The 13,744-nt window shown below is 35.1% G+C and overlaps 1 protein-coding gene across 1 annotated transcript; it reads left to right on the forward strand.

Annotated features, from left to right (window-relative positions):
• Positions 1 to 6,957: 6,957 nt before the first annotated feature.
• LOC132606094 (uncharacterized) lies at positions 6,958 to 8,016 on the forward strand. The gene is made up of 2 exons (XM_060319432.1): positions 6,958 to 7,372; positions 7,592 to 8,016. Exons 1-2 carry the CDS (start codon positions 6,958 to 6,960, stop codon positions 8,014 to 8,016), a joined length of 840 nt encoding a protein of 279 aa, XP_060175415.1.
• The last annotated feature ends 5,728 nt before the right edge of the window (positions 8,017 to 13,744 follow it).

The raw sequence follows: 13,744 nt of genomic DNA on the forward strand, positions 1-13,744 counted from the left end.
ACGCCTACTTATTTTGTTGTAATTACTTCCTTTTATAGTAGTAGTGTTAAGTTATTGTAGTTACTGCTCTTTTTCTCACACGTACTATTTTTATATATACTATTCCTTGAGCCGATAGTTTATTTGAAACACTCTCTCTACCTCAAAAGGTAAAAAGTAAGATCTGCGTTCACACTATCCTTTCTACATTCTACTTGTGGAATTACACTGGATATGTTGTTATTGTTGGAAATATATATAATACGAAAAAGGCTCAAATATATCATCGAACTATCGGAAATAACTCATTTATGTCACTCGTCAATAGTTTGACTCATTTATGCCATTGAACTATCGGAAATGGCTTATTTATGCCACTCATCAATAGTTTGGCTCATTTATGCCATCGCCCGTTATCAAAATGACTCTTTCATGCCATTTTTCATTAACGCTGGTTTTACAATACCAGATATGGCACGTGGCCTCCAACTAGATTATGGTTGTGGGTAGGTAGGGTGTATATTGGATTTTTATTAATTTGGGATTTAAAATTGGGCTGGTTTAATTAAACGATGTATACCTCTAATTGGAGGCCACGTGTTATATCTGATATTATAAACAACAACAACAACAACATACCCAGTGAATCCCACAGCGTGGGGTCTGGGGAGGGTAGAGTGTACGCAGACCTTACCCCCACCTTAGGTAGGGAGGCTGCTTCCGGAAGACCCTCAGCTCAAGAAAAAAGCATAAGAAAGGTCAGATATGGACAAACAAATCAAAATAATTATGAAAATGAAAACAATGAAAGTAAATGAGCCATTATAAACCGACAGATACTCGCAGAAATCAGGAGACAAGAAACTATAGAGCACTATAACTACTCGTAAGAAAGGATAAACGCGACTACCTACTAGCCTTCTACCCTAATATGAGTCCTCCATACCCTCCTATCTAAGGTCATGTCCTCGGTAAGCAGGAAATGTGCCATGTCCTGTCTAATCACTTCCCCCCAATACTTCTTCGCCCTACCTCTACCTCTTCTGAAACCATCGCTAGCCAGCTTCTCGCACCTCCACACTGGGGCATTTGCATCTCTCCGCATCACATGTCCAAACCATCTCAGCCTCGCTTCCCGCATCTTGTCTTCGACTGAGGCTACTCCAACCTTGTCTCGGATGACTCCATTCCTAATCCTATCGCTCCTAGTGTGCCCACACATCCATCGCAACATTCTCATTTCCGCCATTTTCATCTTCTGAACATGAGATTTCTTGACTGGCCAACACTCCGCCCCATACAACATAGTTGGTCTAACCACCACTTTGTAGAACTTGTCTTTAAGTTTTGGTAGCACCTTCTTGTCACACAACACTCCGGAGGCAAGCCTCCATTTCATCCACCCCGCACCAATACATATTATAAAAACGACGTTAATGAAAAATGGTATAGATGAGTCATTTTGGTAACGGGCGATGACATAAATGAGTCAAACTATTGATGAGTGACATAAATGAATAATTTCCCATAGTTCGATGACATAAATGAGCCAAACTATTGATGAGTGTCATAAATGAGCTATTTCCGATAATTCGATGACATATTTGACCTTTTTCGTATATAATATAATAATATAAGACAGCAAAGTTATAGTGTTGAAGGGAAAAATTAAAGACCAGTCCTTTCGAAGGACAAAAGTGCAATCACTTCGTTTAGAGCCGTGCGACCTAAAAAATAAAGTAATTCCCTGTTTCTTTCTTTTCTTTTTTCATAAACTGGATATATAATATAAGATAGCAAAATTATATATATATCAATAGGAGGGTTAGCGCTTATTTGTAGTTCATGACTATTGATTATTAAATTACTATTACAAATTGGTATTTATTGATTATAAGTAGTCTTAGAATGTTTGTTCAAATTATCTCATTGGCAAACGGGAAAAGAAAAAAAAGCCTACTTCTATCAAAATAAATATTTATTCCTTGTTCCTTTCTTTGCAGTGAGATCTGTAAATTGTTTTGTTTCACGTAGTTATGCTTTATCACCGAATCTCTCAATTTTCGCATCAAAAATCTGCATTCATGGATAATAAAACTATAAGGTATGTGATTTGCATTAGTTATTTTAATTATTCAGTAAATCAGTAATAATTTCTAATAGACCGAAATCATTTTTCGTCGTCACTTTAAGTGTCTGCATAAAAGCTGATAGTTTTGACATTACACCAAATAGGCTTTTAATGGCAATATATTTTCCTTTTAGAGGCAATAGTTATTGCCACAAAAACTTTTACCAGCAATTGGTTAATGTTATTAGATCCAAGGTCGCTAAACCCTTTAACGACATTTATTGTTAGGGCTAAAGTTTGGTATTGCCTATAATAATTGACTCTAGAATATAATTAGCGGCAATTAAGTTATTGCCGCTAAAAGCATATTTTGTTGTAGTGTGATGTGTTGTGAAATCCCTTCATGAAATTTATATTCCTATTTCCGTTATTATTTTTAAATCACTCCACTATTTTTTCGAGCCTAAATTTCCTAGAGATTATCCATCAGACCATCAGTGTTAAGTTTATGGAAACCTCTGTAAGAATGTTATCATTTAGCATTAAAGAGTGTTGACTCTTGTCCTACTTAGTGTTTTATTTTTCGTAACGTGAATATATTTCACATAACTGTTAAAAGTTTTCAATACTATTTTCGTTCCTCGATATTATTTATACTTTGCAATGTCAGACTATAGAATTAAGGAGCCAGAATGACAGACTATTTCCAACACATACACAGTTGATGGAGCCATTGAAACTATGTATCATCCTCAATACTATTTGATTAAGGAGCTAGAATGACAGACTATTGAAATTCTAGACACCATCTGAAATGAGCCTAGAGAGCTTTGTAAATCTTTTCCTTTATTTAAAGATCTTTGAATGCATTCCCAAATAATACTAGGATTAAGCAATTATTTATCTAGTCAAATATTTGCTTTATTAAGCAATTATTTATCTAGTCAAATACTTGCTTTATTGTCATAATTTCACCTCTGCAATTCATATTGTTGATGTAATAATCCGAGGAAATTAATGATATGCATCAAAATAGGTGATTAAAGTACTTACCCAACATTTGTAGGTTAGTAATCCCATTTAAATCTTCAAACAAAAAATGGTGAAATAAACTCAGATATCAATTTATGTCATTTTCATATTATTTCAAGTTATTCTTTACAACCGCAACAAGACCTCTTGCGGAGAGTAACCCACTCAGGTCTTTTGCGCGAATAGCATACGAGTACCCACAATTGCAATGCCCAACAAATCATGCTTGTGCAATCACAAACCGCTGCAAACTTCATTATTTTAGGAACTAGATGGCCCATGCCCGTGCTATCCTGAACATCGTTCCACTAACGAGATGTTGACATTTGGAGAGGTAATTTCATGGTGGTTCTGTCGTGTAGTAAGATTATTATCCAAATAAAGGAAACATCATTAAACTAAATATAAAGATAATATGATTCATACTATATACATTCATTTGTGGAAAGAAGTAATACGACTATATTCTTGTGCTTGTTAGAAAGAAAAAAAACAGCAAGACAGTACGTGATCACATGTAGGCATAAAAACAGCAAGATTGTCCAAGATTTTAATCATATGTCCAACTTATGTATGATATATGCTACAATTGAGTGAAATCTAGATTTAAGCAGTTGCAGTTGATAAGACCACAAGTTGGGAAAGCTTGCAATTATCTAACTTTGGCAATCACTTTCTATAGGTTTGAGAGCTTCTTTGATATGTGTTTTTGAGACTTCCATTATCTGAAAAGAAAAGACTTAAGCAATTAAAGATATTACCCACTGGTAACAATGAAAGACAACAAAGATATGTAAAAATTTGCAAGGAACTTTGTGTTTGTCTAAAGTTACTACTTGCTAACATAATAGGAAGAAAATATTGTGCAGAATTTTAAAACTGGAAAATCAAACATACTAAGTGGTCTAAATTAAGTCCTTTAATAGCAGAGAATAAATGAACCAAAAATCTCAGAATATTGGATTCTTGAAATGCTTTTATAGTCAATTGTTGTTCCATTTCTCCCTTCTTCAGATTGAAGAGAAACCCCATGGGCCGTTCTTCTTGATACCAAAGAAGGCGCATGAGAAATTATGGCAATATTTGTGCAGATGAAATGAATAGTTTAAACCATACATTTCCAGCATAGCATGCTCGATGTTGAAGGCATCCATCAACCATCACACTGTGCTACAGATCCACTGCAGTAGCTGCACACCAGTTGTGGAAAAAAAAAGAGTAAAAATAATATACATATTAATTTGGAGATGAGAGCAAAAGATAGAGAAACTGTTTTTTTGTTGATAACCGTGGTGCCTGGGTCAGCTTACGCGCAGCTCGACTAATTCCACGGGATACCTCCCACCTCCACCAGCAATAGAAATAGATATCAGGTAATTCTGTCCACTAAGGCTGGAATAGAGAAAATATTATTAGGTGCGTATGTCTGCGAACTTATGTACAAATAGATTCAGACACAGAAATTGACGGGATCCTCAGAATTCATTTCAGTCATCAATTCCATCTTTCATGGTGCATTAAATTCATATTGCTCGCTGTATTGGATGAAGGTGTCACATACTATATCTTGCAATCTGAGATGGAAGAAGCTACAGAAAAAATTTCGAAGACAATTGAAAAGGAAAGTTGTGGGCCTATTTACTATGAAAGACATAGAAATGGCAAAGAGGTTGTGTCAACCAATTATTTTGAAGGAGAAGGTTCAGTAAAGAAAGTGTCTAAACAGCTATCGAACATCTCAACCAATCAAGTCTTCAGTAAAAGAAGACAATACAATGTTTGGTTCAATTTATCTACTACAATTTTCAGCTTTAAATCTCCTATTCACCTTCTCATAAAAGTGTGACTTGTAAAATGTTCTATTATAGTATAGTACCTTTTCAGTAGTATTTTACTGGTTCCCTTGCCCCCAATCTCCTCCATGGAAAACATGTATTAAAAGAATCACAAGATTAAAAGAATTCCTCCGTTAATATTAAATTTGAGTCCTCCCTGAGCAAACATAGATATACTTGTATTACCAATCTATAAATTTTAGAGCTCCTATCTTATATCCGTTTTAAGTTTTAAATATATTTGAACAACCTCCCCCTTGAACAAATAAGAGTCTTTTATGGATGATGGATTCACAATTAACATCTAGACAAATATGCTTTTAATTTACATGTCAAGAGATTTGAAAGGATACTTGAGAATGAATCTATTTCTAGCAATTTACTGAATTGGGTCATCAAATGTTGAAAGCATGAAAAGAAAAATGGCAATTGTTCGTCAACCCAAAGTGAGAAAAGAGACATTTTTATTGCTTTCAAACTCTCTAAACTCTAAAGTTTGAATATTTTTATCTGAAATTGTTGAACAGATCTAGATTTTCAAGAAAGTCAAAGAAGGTGACAGTATCTCTTGTCCACTTTTTCAGTTTTTTATAGTGAACTAAAGTTTATGCTAAAGTGCAACATGACTCCTAACAAGTGTTATATGAATTAGAGGAATGAGTGCATAATTTTTGACATAAGAGAAACCTCAAACACCAGATCTTTCACTTGCTTCGACAATTTCATTTAGCATATACCTTTTTAACAATGAACTAAAAGACATTCACTCTAGCTAGCTTTAATTCATGATGTCTTTCTTCTGCAACTGAATTGTGATTTTTATTGTGTTGTGACTTTGTGAATAGTGTAACATTTAATTCTATCAACAATACATTTAGCTTTCGGACTTGTATAAATTTAATAAGTCAAACTACAAGTTCCATCGTTCAGTAGCAAAATAGAAGTAAATATTTCAGAACCTTAGTGTACTCCATATACGCAGAGTTTGACATTGGAAATTTCATAATCAGGAAAATATATAAGACAGAGCAATAAAAATGTTCAACCCCGACAATTAATATCATTAGCCTGTATGTAGCTTTATATTTTTCATGTAGAATATTTAAAAATCATGCAGCGACGATATGGACATGCTCACAGTATATTCAGTCCTCATCAACTTGTTCCTAATTACCAAGCTTAAAGAAAATTGTGTTACACTTTTAACTTCCTAAGATATTTAAGCTTAAAGAAAAAAATGTGTTAACACTTTTAACTTTTCAAGATATCCAAACAATCTTTCTTCTTTCTTCTTTTAGGTAACCATCACGCAACCCCCAAATTGATAAAACTCATGAGTTTACTCACTTATAATATTGTTTCTCATCTACAATCTCAAACAGTAAGATAAAAAAGAGTACAATGCTTACTATTGTAGTTCAATAACTTACTTTTATGGTTAGGCATTTATTTTGCAACCGTTTCATAAGTTTATTTATTAAAGTCTAAATTCGTAATCTTAACATGAAGGAATTATTGCTAACACTGGAAGAAAGGAGAAGAAGGATTCGACATTAATGAAAGCTGAGGTTCAACCAAGAAAGGACAAAGTACAATAATGAAGTGTGGTCTTCATTTTCATCGACCACAACATGAATAAAATATATGGGCTTGGGCCTCAGCAGAAAACAACAAAGGAAGATATGGGCTTGGAATATTCAGATGGAAATGGCCCAACACAGAAAATGAAATCTGAGCCCAATATAGTATAGATTCCAAATGTATATATATCACATGACACGCTCACAATGACAAAAGTTAGTTATTTTGCACTTTTACATAACTAAAAAGAATAGGACAAATATGTATAGGTTATTTGTTTTTCTTTCTAGTATTATTCTTTACAAAATGTATATATACATTGTAAACCTGATTTGATCAATACACAAGAAATTTCCAATCTCTTATTTTTATATTCATACATGGTATCAGAGCAGTGACTGCTGATCCGAAACCCTACACAATCAATCTTGTTTTCTTTAACATCTTGCGTAAATCACCATGACTGCACAAACATCAGAAACCACAAGGATTACCACAACTGAAAAGGGAATCACCTATGATGTCAGTCACCCTTATCACCTTAACAGTTCTGATAATCCAGGAATGACTCTAGTCAATACCAACTTTGATGGAAGAGGTTATTCTAGGTGGAGGATATCCATTCTCCTTTCATTGTCAGCCAGGAGAAAACTTGGTTTCATCAATGGAGCCTGTAAGGTTCCAGATCTGAGCTCAGCTGAATATGAGCAATGGTCTTGTATCAATGACATGGTGATAACTTGGATCTCAAATGCACTGTCCAAAGATATTGCTGATAGTGTTATTCACTCAAAACTGTCCAAAGATATTGTTGATAGTGTTATTCACTCAAAAACAGCAAAGGATCTTTGGGACAGTATTGAACACAGATTTGGTAAGTCAAATGGAGCCAAACTATATCACCTACAAAATGAGATCACTGGGTTAGTACAAGGAAACACTGATATTGCAAGATATTTTATACTCAGGCAAAAGAAAACATACTCATGATGAACTCCTTGCCTAGTTTGGACTTTGCATGCTCTCTGTTGCTACAAGATGAAAATCAAAGGGAAATATATGCTAATGCAACACAATTTTCATCTGATTCTAGCTCATTCATGGTCACAGGACAAAGCAAGTAGTGTAGTGATCAACTATTTTCTGATTTTACAGCATTCATGGCAAAAGGTCAAGATAGACAACCACGAAGGTTCAGGAATCAATCATTCAAAGGGGGAAACACCTCAAAAATTCAATAATCCTAATCAAAGAGGAATGAAAACACAGCAGAGGTATAAACCTAAGAAGATGTATGACCTAAATGTAAGTTGTACCTTTTGTGGGAAGATAGGACATGTTCATGATGACTGCTACAGGTTGCATGGTTACCCAAAGGATTTTGAATTTACTAAAGTGTATCAGGTACCAGTGAAGGCCAATGCAGGGTTGAATCGTGAAGATGAAGGGATGTCCGGGAACAATAGTGAAATCAACATGAACCTTGCACAACAATACACTAAGGAACAAACAAGCTAAAATGGAGCAGCCAAGAAAATCAACCATCAATGCCAATGCAGTTGCTGGTACAATTTTGAAATATTCTGGTTTTGTTTTAATTGTCTTAAGTCAAGTACCTGGATAACTGATTCAAGTGCCTCAGAACACATGTGGTTTGATCCTAATTCTTTCATGTTTCTTATTCCTCTTCCTGTACCTTTGAACATTAGTCTACCTAACTCCTTCAAGGTAAGTGTTACCCATACATAAAGCATTCCTATTCTGCCAGGTTTCATTATTACTAATGTTCTACATGTTCTAGAATTTAAATATAACTTACTCTCTGTACATAAGTTATGTGTTCAAATCAGATGTGATACTATATTTATGTTATATTCCGCATTTTGTACATTCGGATAATTCAAAACAATTGCGGGAAGTTAAGAGCAAGGCTATATTTTTTATTTTGTTTAACACACAAGTTGTTTATGAAAATTTTTGATGTGGAAATATTAAGAATGACTAGGGGTAAAAAGGGAAAATTCACAAGATGGCCCATGGGAATATTGAGGAAGGCTAATGGCAAATTCGGAATTTGGAAAATATTTTTTCATGAATTCTAAAACAAAAAAAAAAGGATAGTCTTGAATAAAAAGGCCAAGTGGGCTGTCCAAGTTGGGGTGGACCTTGGCCCAAATAAATGAATTGAACATGTGTATATTAGAAGACTTAATAGTCACATTTGTCATCTTCCACACTTGGGAAAATTCAAGAAGCTTGAAGAAGAAGAACAACAAAGGTCATTCGGCCATAGCTCCAAAAAATTAGCTCCATGGAAGATCAAAAAAATTATTTCTTCTTGTATTCCTACTAATTTGAAGGCCCTAATTAACATGGGGAGGTTGTTGAAGCAAGCAAACCATTTATTTGTGCAATTTCAATCCTAGCCGAGAAAGAAGATGAGTGGGAGAAAGGTATGTGTTCAATCTTCTTTTACATGTGTTATGAATGATTTATGTATGTTGAAGTATGTAGAATGGATGAAATTCATGAAATATGTAAGTGTATGGGTGTGGCCGAATGGAGGTGGTGGTGTAGAAGTGATGAATTAATTTTATTTAGTAGTTTGATTGTTGTGTTGTGGATTCCATGATGTAAAATGAAGGTTTGGTGGCTTGAAATGAATTTGAAATTGTTTGTGCATTATTGAAGAAGTTAGTGTGACATTAGTGTGGTTTCTTATATTTGTAAGAATAAATTTGTTAATGTATGGGTTGTTGATATAACTCATGAATTTGGAGATAAGAGATGTGTTTGGAAGATTGTAAGTTGGTTGTTGTGATTAAATTGAATATAAGCAAAATGTTGTCGAATTATGTAAAAGAAGTTACTAACGTTAGAATGTATTTCGGATTGATTGTTGAAGTTGTTAGTATGATTGTTGGTGTAGTTTATGAATTAAAAAGGAAAGGAAATATGTTGTTATTATTCTTGTTGAATTTGGAAGGCTTCGGGTGAAGTACTATGTTGATTGGGTTGTTTTGAATATTATGTGAATTGAATTGAATATAAATGAAATGCCGTCGAATTGTATGACAAAGGTTGTTAATGTTAGAATGCGTCTTGAATTGATTGTTGATGTTGTTGGCATGATTGTTGGTATTGTTGTTGATAATTTGGCCGAGTTGAATTCTCGGATTGTTGATTGATGATTTGGCCGAGTTGGATTCTCGGGGATGGTGTATTTACAGGGAAAATGCTGCCGAAATTTCGGCAGAATATAAATGAATTCATTTGAAGGACTAAGACAAGTGTATGTCGATGAGTCTAATGATTATGTCAATTCTCTTGAATGTAGACTAGCAAGTTTGGACGAATAAGCGCAGCTAATTGGACGTGGGACAGGTATGTAAGGCTTACCCTTTCTTTCTTTTGGCATGATCCTTGTGAAACGAACAGACGATATGTATATGATTCCAAAGGAACTCCCATTCTTAGAGCCACTAGGATGGCTAACGTTCTTGATTTCCATAAGTTGTTCCATATGGTTGATGCGTGTTTATGATGTCCGAAGTTCAGTTTGATATGTTTCCGAATGACATTCGAAAGATAATTGATATGACTAAAGTTTTGATCTTCAAATGCTAGCACGTTCGATTATTCCATTGAGTCTTTGATATTTTGATAAGTACATATGGTTCCAAAAATGGCTTCTGAAACGTTCGTAGAAAGTTTTGTACTTAAAACGCCCATAACTTCCTTGTACTAAGTCGGATTGATCCGAAACTTGTTTCTGAGCCTTCAGGTGTCGGTAAGTGTACTTGTCCATCGAGTCTCAGAATTGATTTATATACACATGGTTCTCACTACTCTGCTCGTGCGTGCTACTATTATATCGTTCGCCGAGCCTCGACCGGTTATATCGTTGTGTGCACTATGTTATACTCGCCACTAACATGTTATGTCATATATGGATCGGAGCTGACGCCTCGGCAATATTATATGGGGTTAAAGGGATCGGAACCGACACCTCGGCAACATGATATGTTCTATTTTCTATATATATATATATGAACAAGAAATGTTTTTTGCAAATGAAGTATTACTATGGATATATGTATATAATATATATGTATGGATCGGGCTGCACGTTCCGCAGCAGTATAATATATATGGATCAGGCTGCACGTTCCGCAGCAGTATAATATATGTGGATCGGGCTGCACGTTCCGCAGCAGTATAATATATATGGATCGGGCTGCACGTTCCGCAGCAGTATAATATATATATGGATCGGGCTGCACGTTCCGCACCAGTATAATATATATATATGGATCGGGCTGCACGTTCCGCACCAGTATAATATATATTTATGGATCGGGCCGAACGTTCCTCGGCACTAATATGTTATATATATGGATCGGGCCGAACGTTCCTCGGCATTAGTATGTTATATATATATATGGATCGGGCCGTACGTTCCTCGACACTAATATGTTATGTATGGATCGGGCCGTACGTTCCTCGGCGCTATTATATTACGTATGGATCGATTATATGTATAGGTATATGGTGACATATGGTGTCGGCACGTATGATCTGTGTTTGGAAAGTAAGTATTTTGGTACTCTGGATGTTTTACTCATTTTCGGTACTTTTTCTGACATATAACATCGGTAAGTATTATTTACGTTCGGAAAATAAGCACCTTGGTATTCTGACTAATGTACTTACTTTTTGTACCGTTGTTCCGGTTATGTTTCTGTTTGCTGTATTCTATGCCTTACATACTCAGTACATATTCCGTACTGACCCCTTTTCTTCGGGGGCCGCGTTTCATGCCACGCAGGTACACCCAGATGAGTAGAGGACATTGCTAGAAGATGCTTCAGCTGGATTGGCGAGCTCCACTTCCTTTCGGAGTGTTGCCGAGTCAGAGTATAGGTGCTATGATTTCTGATTGATGTTAGAGACTTTGCAGACAGAGTCGTGGGTATATAATGTCAGTTTTGTAAGCGGCTCCAACAGCCGATATGTCATTCTGTGTTATGTGATAAATTCTACATGATTACAGATTTTGTTTGATTTGAGAATAACGATGAAAAAGAATATTTCTGAAAGCCGTACTATGTATTTCATCTTTATTTGATTTAAACGTCTAAGAAGATTATGTGTGCTCTAAGGGTCTGAGGGTTCGCTCGGCCCTAAGTAAGGGTCGGGTGCCCATCGCACCCTAGGGAGATTAGGGTGTGACAATTTACATCTAGTGCATGTCTCTTGTAGGACCATTCAATGAAGAGTCCTCAAGTTTTTGGTGAGGTCAAGGAAGGACTTTATTTGTTTGAGCCTAATAGTCCTAGGTCTAGTTGTTGCTTTAATGCAAATGTTCTTTTAATTCCAAAAGGAAGAAATTCCAGTCCTGAGTCTATTTTTAGTTTTGAGTCTGTTTCTAATTCAGTACATGTTAATGCTAAGTCTGATGTAAAACTTTGGCATGTAAGGTTGGGACATCTCCCATTTTCAGCAATGAAATATTTATCTTTCCTTCATTGTGACTCAATTTCTAATTTTATATGTGCTATCTGCCCTAAATCTAGGCAAACTAGGCTTCCATTCCCTATCAGTAGTATCAAAACAAAATCTATGTTTGAACTTATTTATATTGATACTTGGGGTCCATATAAATCTAGTACATACAATGGTTTCAAATATTTACTCAAAATAGTAGATGATTTTACTAGAGGAACGTGGACATTTTTACTGAGCAATGCATTTCCTGTTCTTAATTTTTTTTTATCTATGGTTGAAAGGCAATTCAATGTGAAAATAAAGATGATCAGATCTGACAATGCTTTGGAACTAGGGAAAGGAACACAAGAGGCAACTTTTCTTTCTTCCCAAGGAATGATACATCAAATGCCTTGTGTGGGAACCCCACAGCAAAATGGTATAGTTGAGAAAACATAGACATCTCTTGGAAATTGTAAGAGGTCTGATGTTTCAGTCAAAAATACCTACATGCTACTGAGGTGAATGTATTTTAACTGCCACATATATTATAAAGAGACTACCTTCCAAAGTTCTAAATGGGAAGACACATTTTGAAGCTCTTTTTAAAAAACAACCAGATTATAATCATTTAAGGAATTTTGGATGTCTATGCTATGTCTCAACTCTGATTCAAGGAAGAAGTAAATTTGATCACAGAGCCAAAGTTTGTGTTCTACTGGGATATCCCTTGCATCAAAGAGGATATAAATTGTTGGAACTAGAGACAAAGAAGACCATTGTATAAAGGGATGTGAAATCCCATGAGAGTCATTACCCTTTTGCTAAATCTAAACCATCAGACATGCCCATTTTCCCAAATCACTCCTCTCATATCTTTTTAGATTCTAGTTCTTCTCTTGACAATTTGCCTACTCATAGTCCAACTAATCTCGATCCTATTCATAACAGTCCTACATCACCACACAACACAGCCACCACTCAAGTCTCTAATCCTAGTGCTGTTACGGTTCGCTTTTACGCGGCTAAGGCATAAAAGTTACTACGTGGTTGTTGGTGCTCTACTTGGATATTAGTATTTTAGAGTCGCCACCTAATTTATTATGGAAAACTAGGAAAGCAGGGTTTAAAGATTTTGCCAAAATTGAGTAAATTTCTTTGGATCAAAGTTCGAGGTAAGAGTTCTGGTGATCCCTAGGAAAGGTTTTACACTTCATAGTATTAAAGATCCGTAGAATACGGTTGACCTACGAGCTTCAATATGTGATTAACGTACTTATTTGTTTAAAAGTGTTTAGTTTTCCGCAAAAATGTCATTCCCTTTCATATCATATCATGGTTTCAAGAAAAAATTTGGCAAAAATTCCCCTTGTATAAAGGGGTTTTGGTTTTAATCACAAGTGTTCAACTTACTTTATTGCCGGACTAGGACACAATCGGGATTTCTCTCAAGTAGAGTCACTACTATTCTAGTCCTAATAAAATGGGTTTAGTTCTCATGGTTTTATATATATATAAGAAAATATGGAGTATTTTCTCCGGTTTTACATAATATATATAGATAAATATAAGTTTATGAAAAAAACAAAATCAGTTTGGTTCATTTTATTTATTGAAGCCATAGGTCAACTATATCCTAAGTCCAAATCCATTGTTCTCATTTTTAGTCCAATAAACCTTTTGGGCCGAAAATGTTTGAATAAAACGGTCCTTATCCCCTAAATTTTTCCAAGTCTTAAATCTAGTTTTTTCAAATTTA

The sequence above is a fragment of the Lycium barbarum genome, chromosome 8 (genome assembly GCF_019175385.1).
Source record: "Lycium barbarum isolate Lr01 chromosome 8, ASM1917538v2, whole genome shotgun sequence".
NCBI classification, from domain to species: Eukaryota; Viridiplantae; Streptophyta; class Magnoliopsida; order Solanales; family Solanaceae; genus Lycium; species Lycium barbarum.

What these genes read in the sequence shown, in the direction of transcription:
- LOC132606094 (XM_060319432.1), top strand. Translation starts at nt 6,958, where the DNA reads ATGACTGCACAAACATCAGAAACCACAAGGATTACCACAACTGAAAAG. An exon ending in CAGTATTGAACACAGATTTG is followed by an intron (nt 7,373 to 7,591) that starts GTAAGTCAAATG and finishes ATCTGATTCTAG; the next exon opens with CTCATTCATGGTCACAGGAC.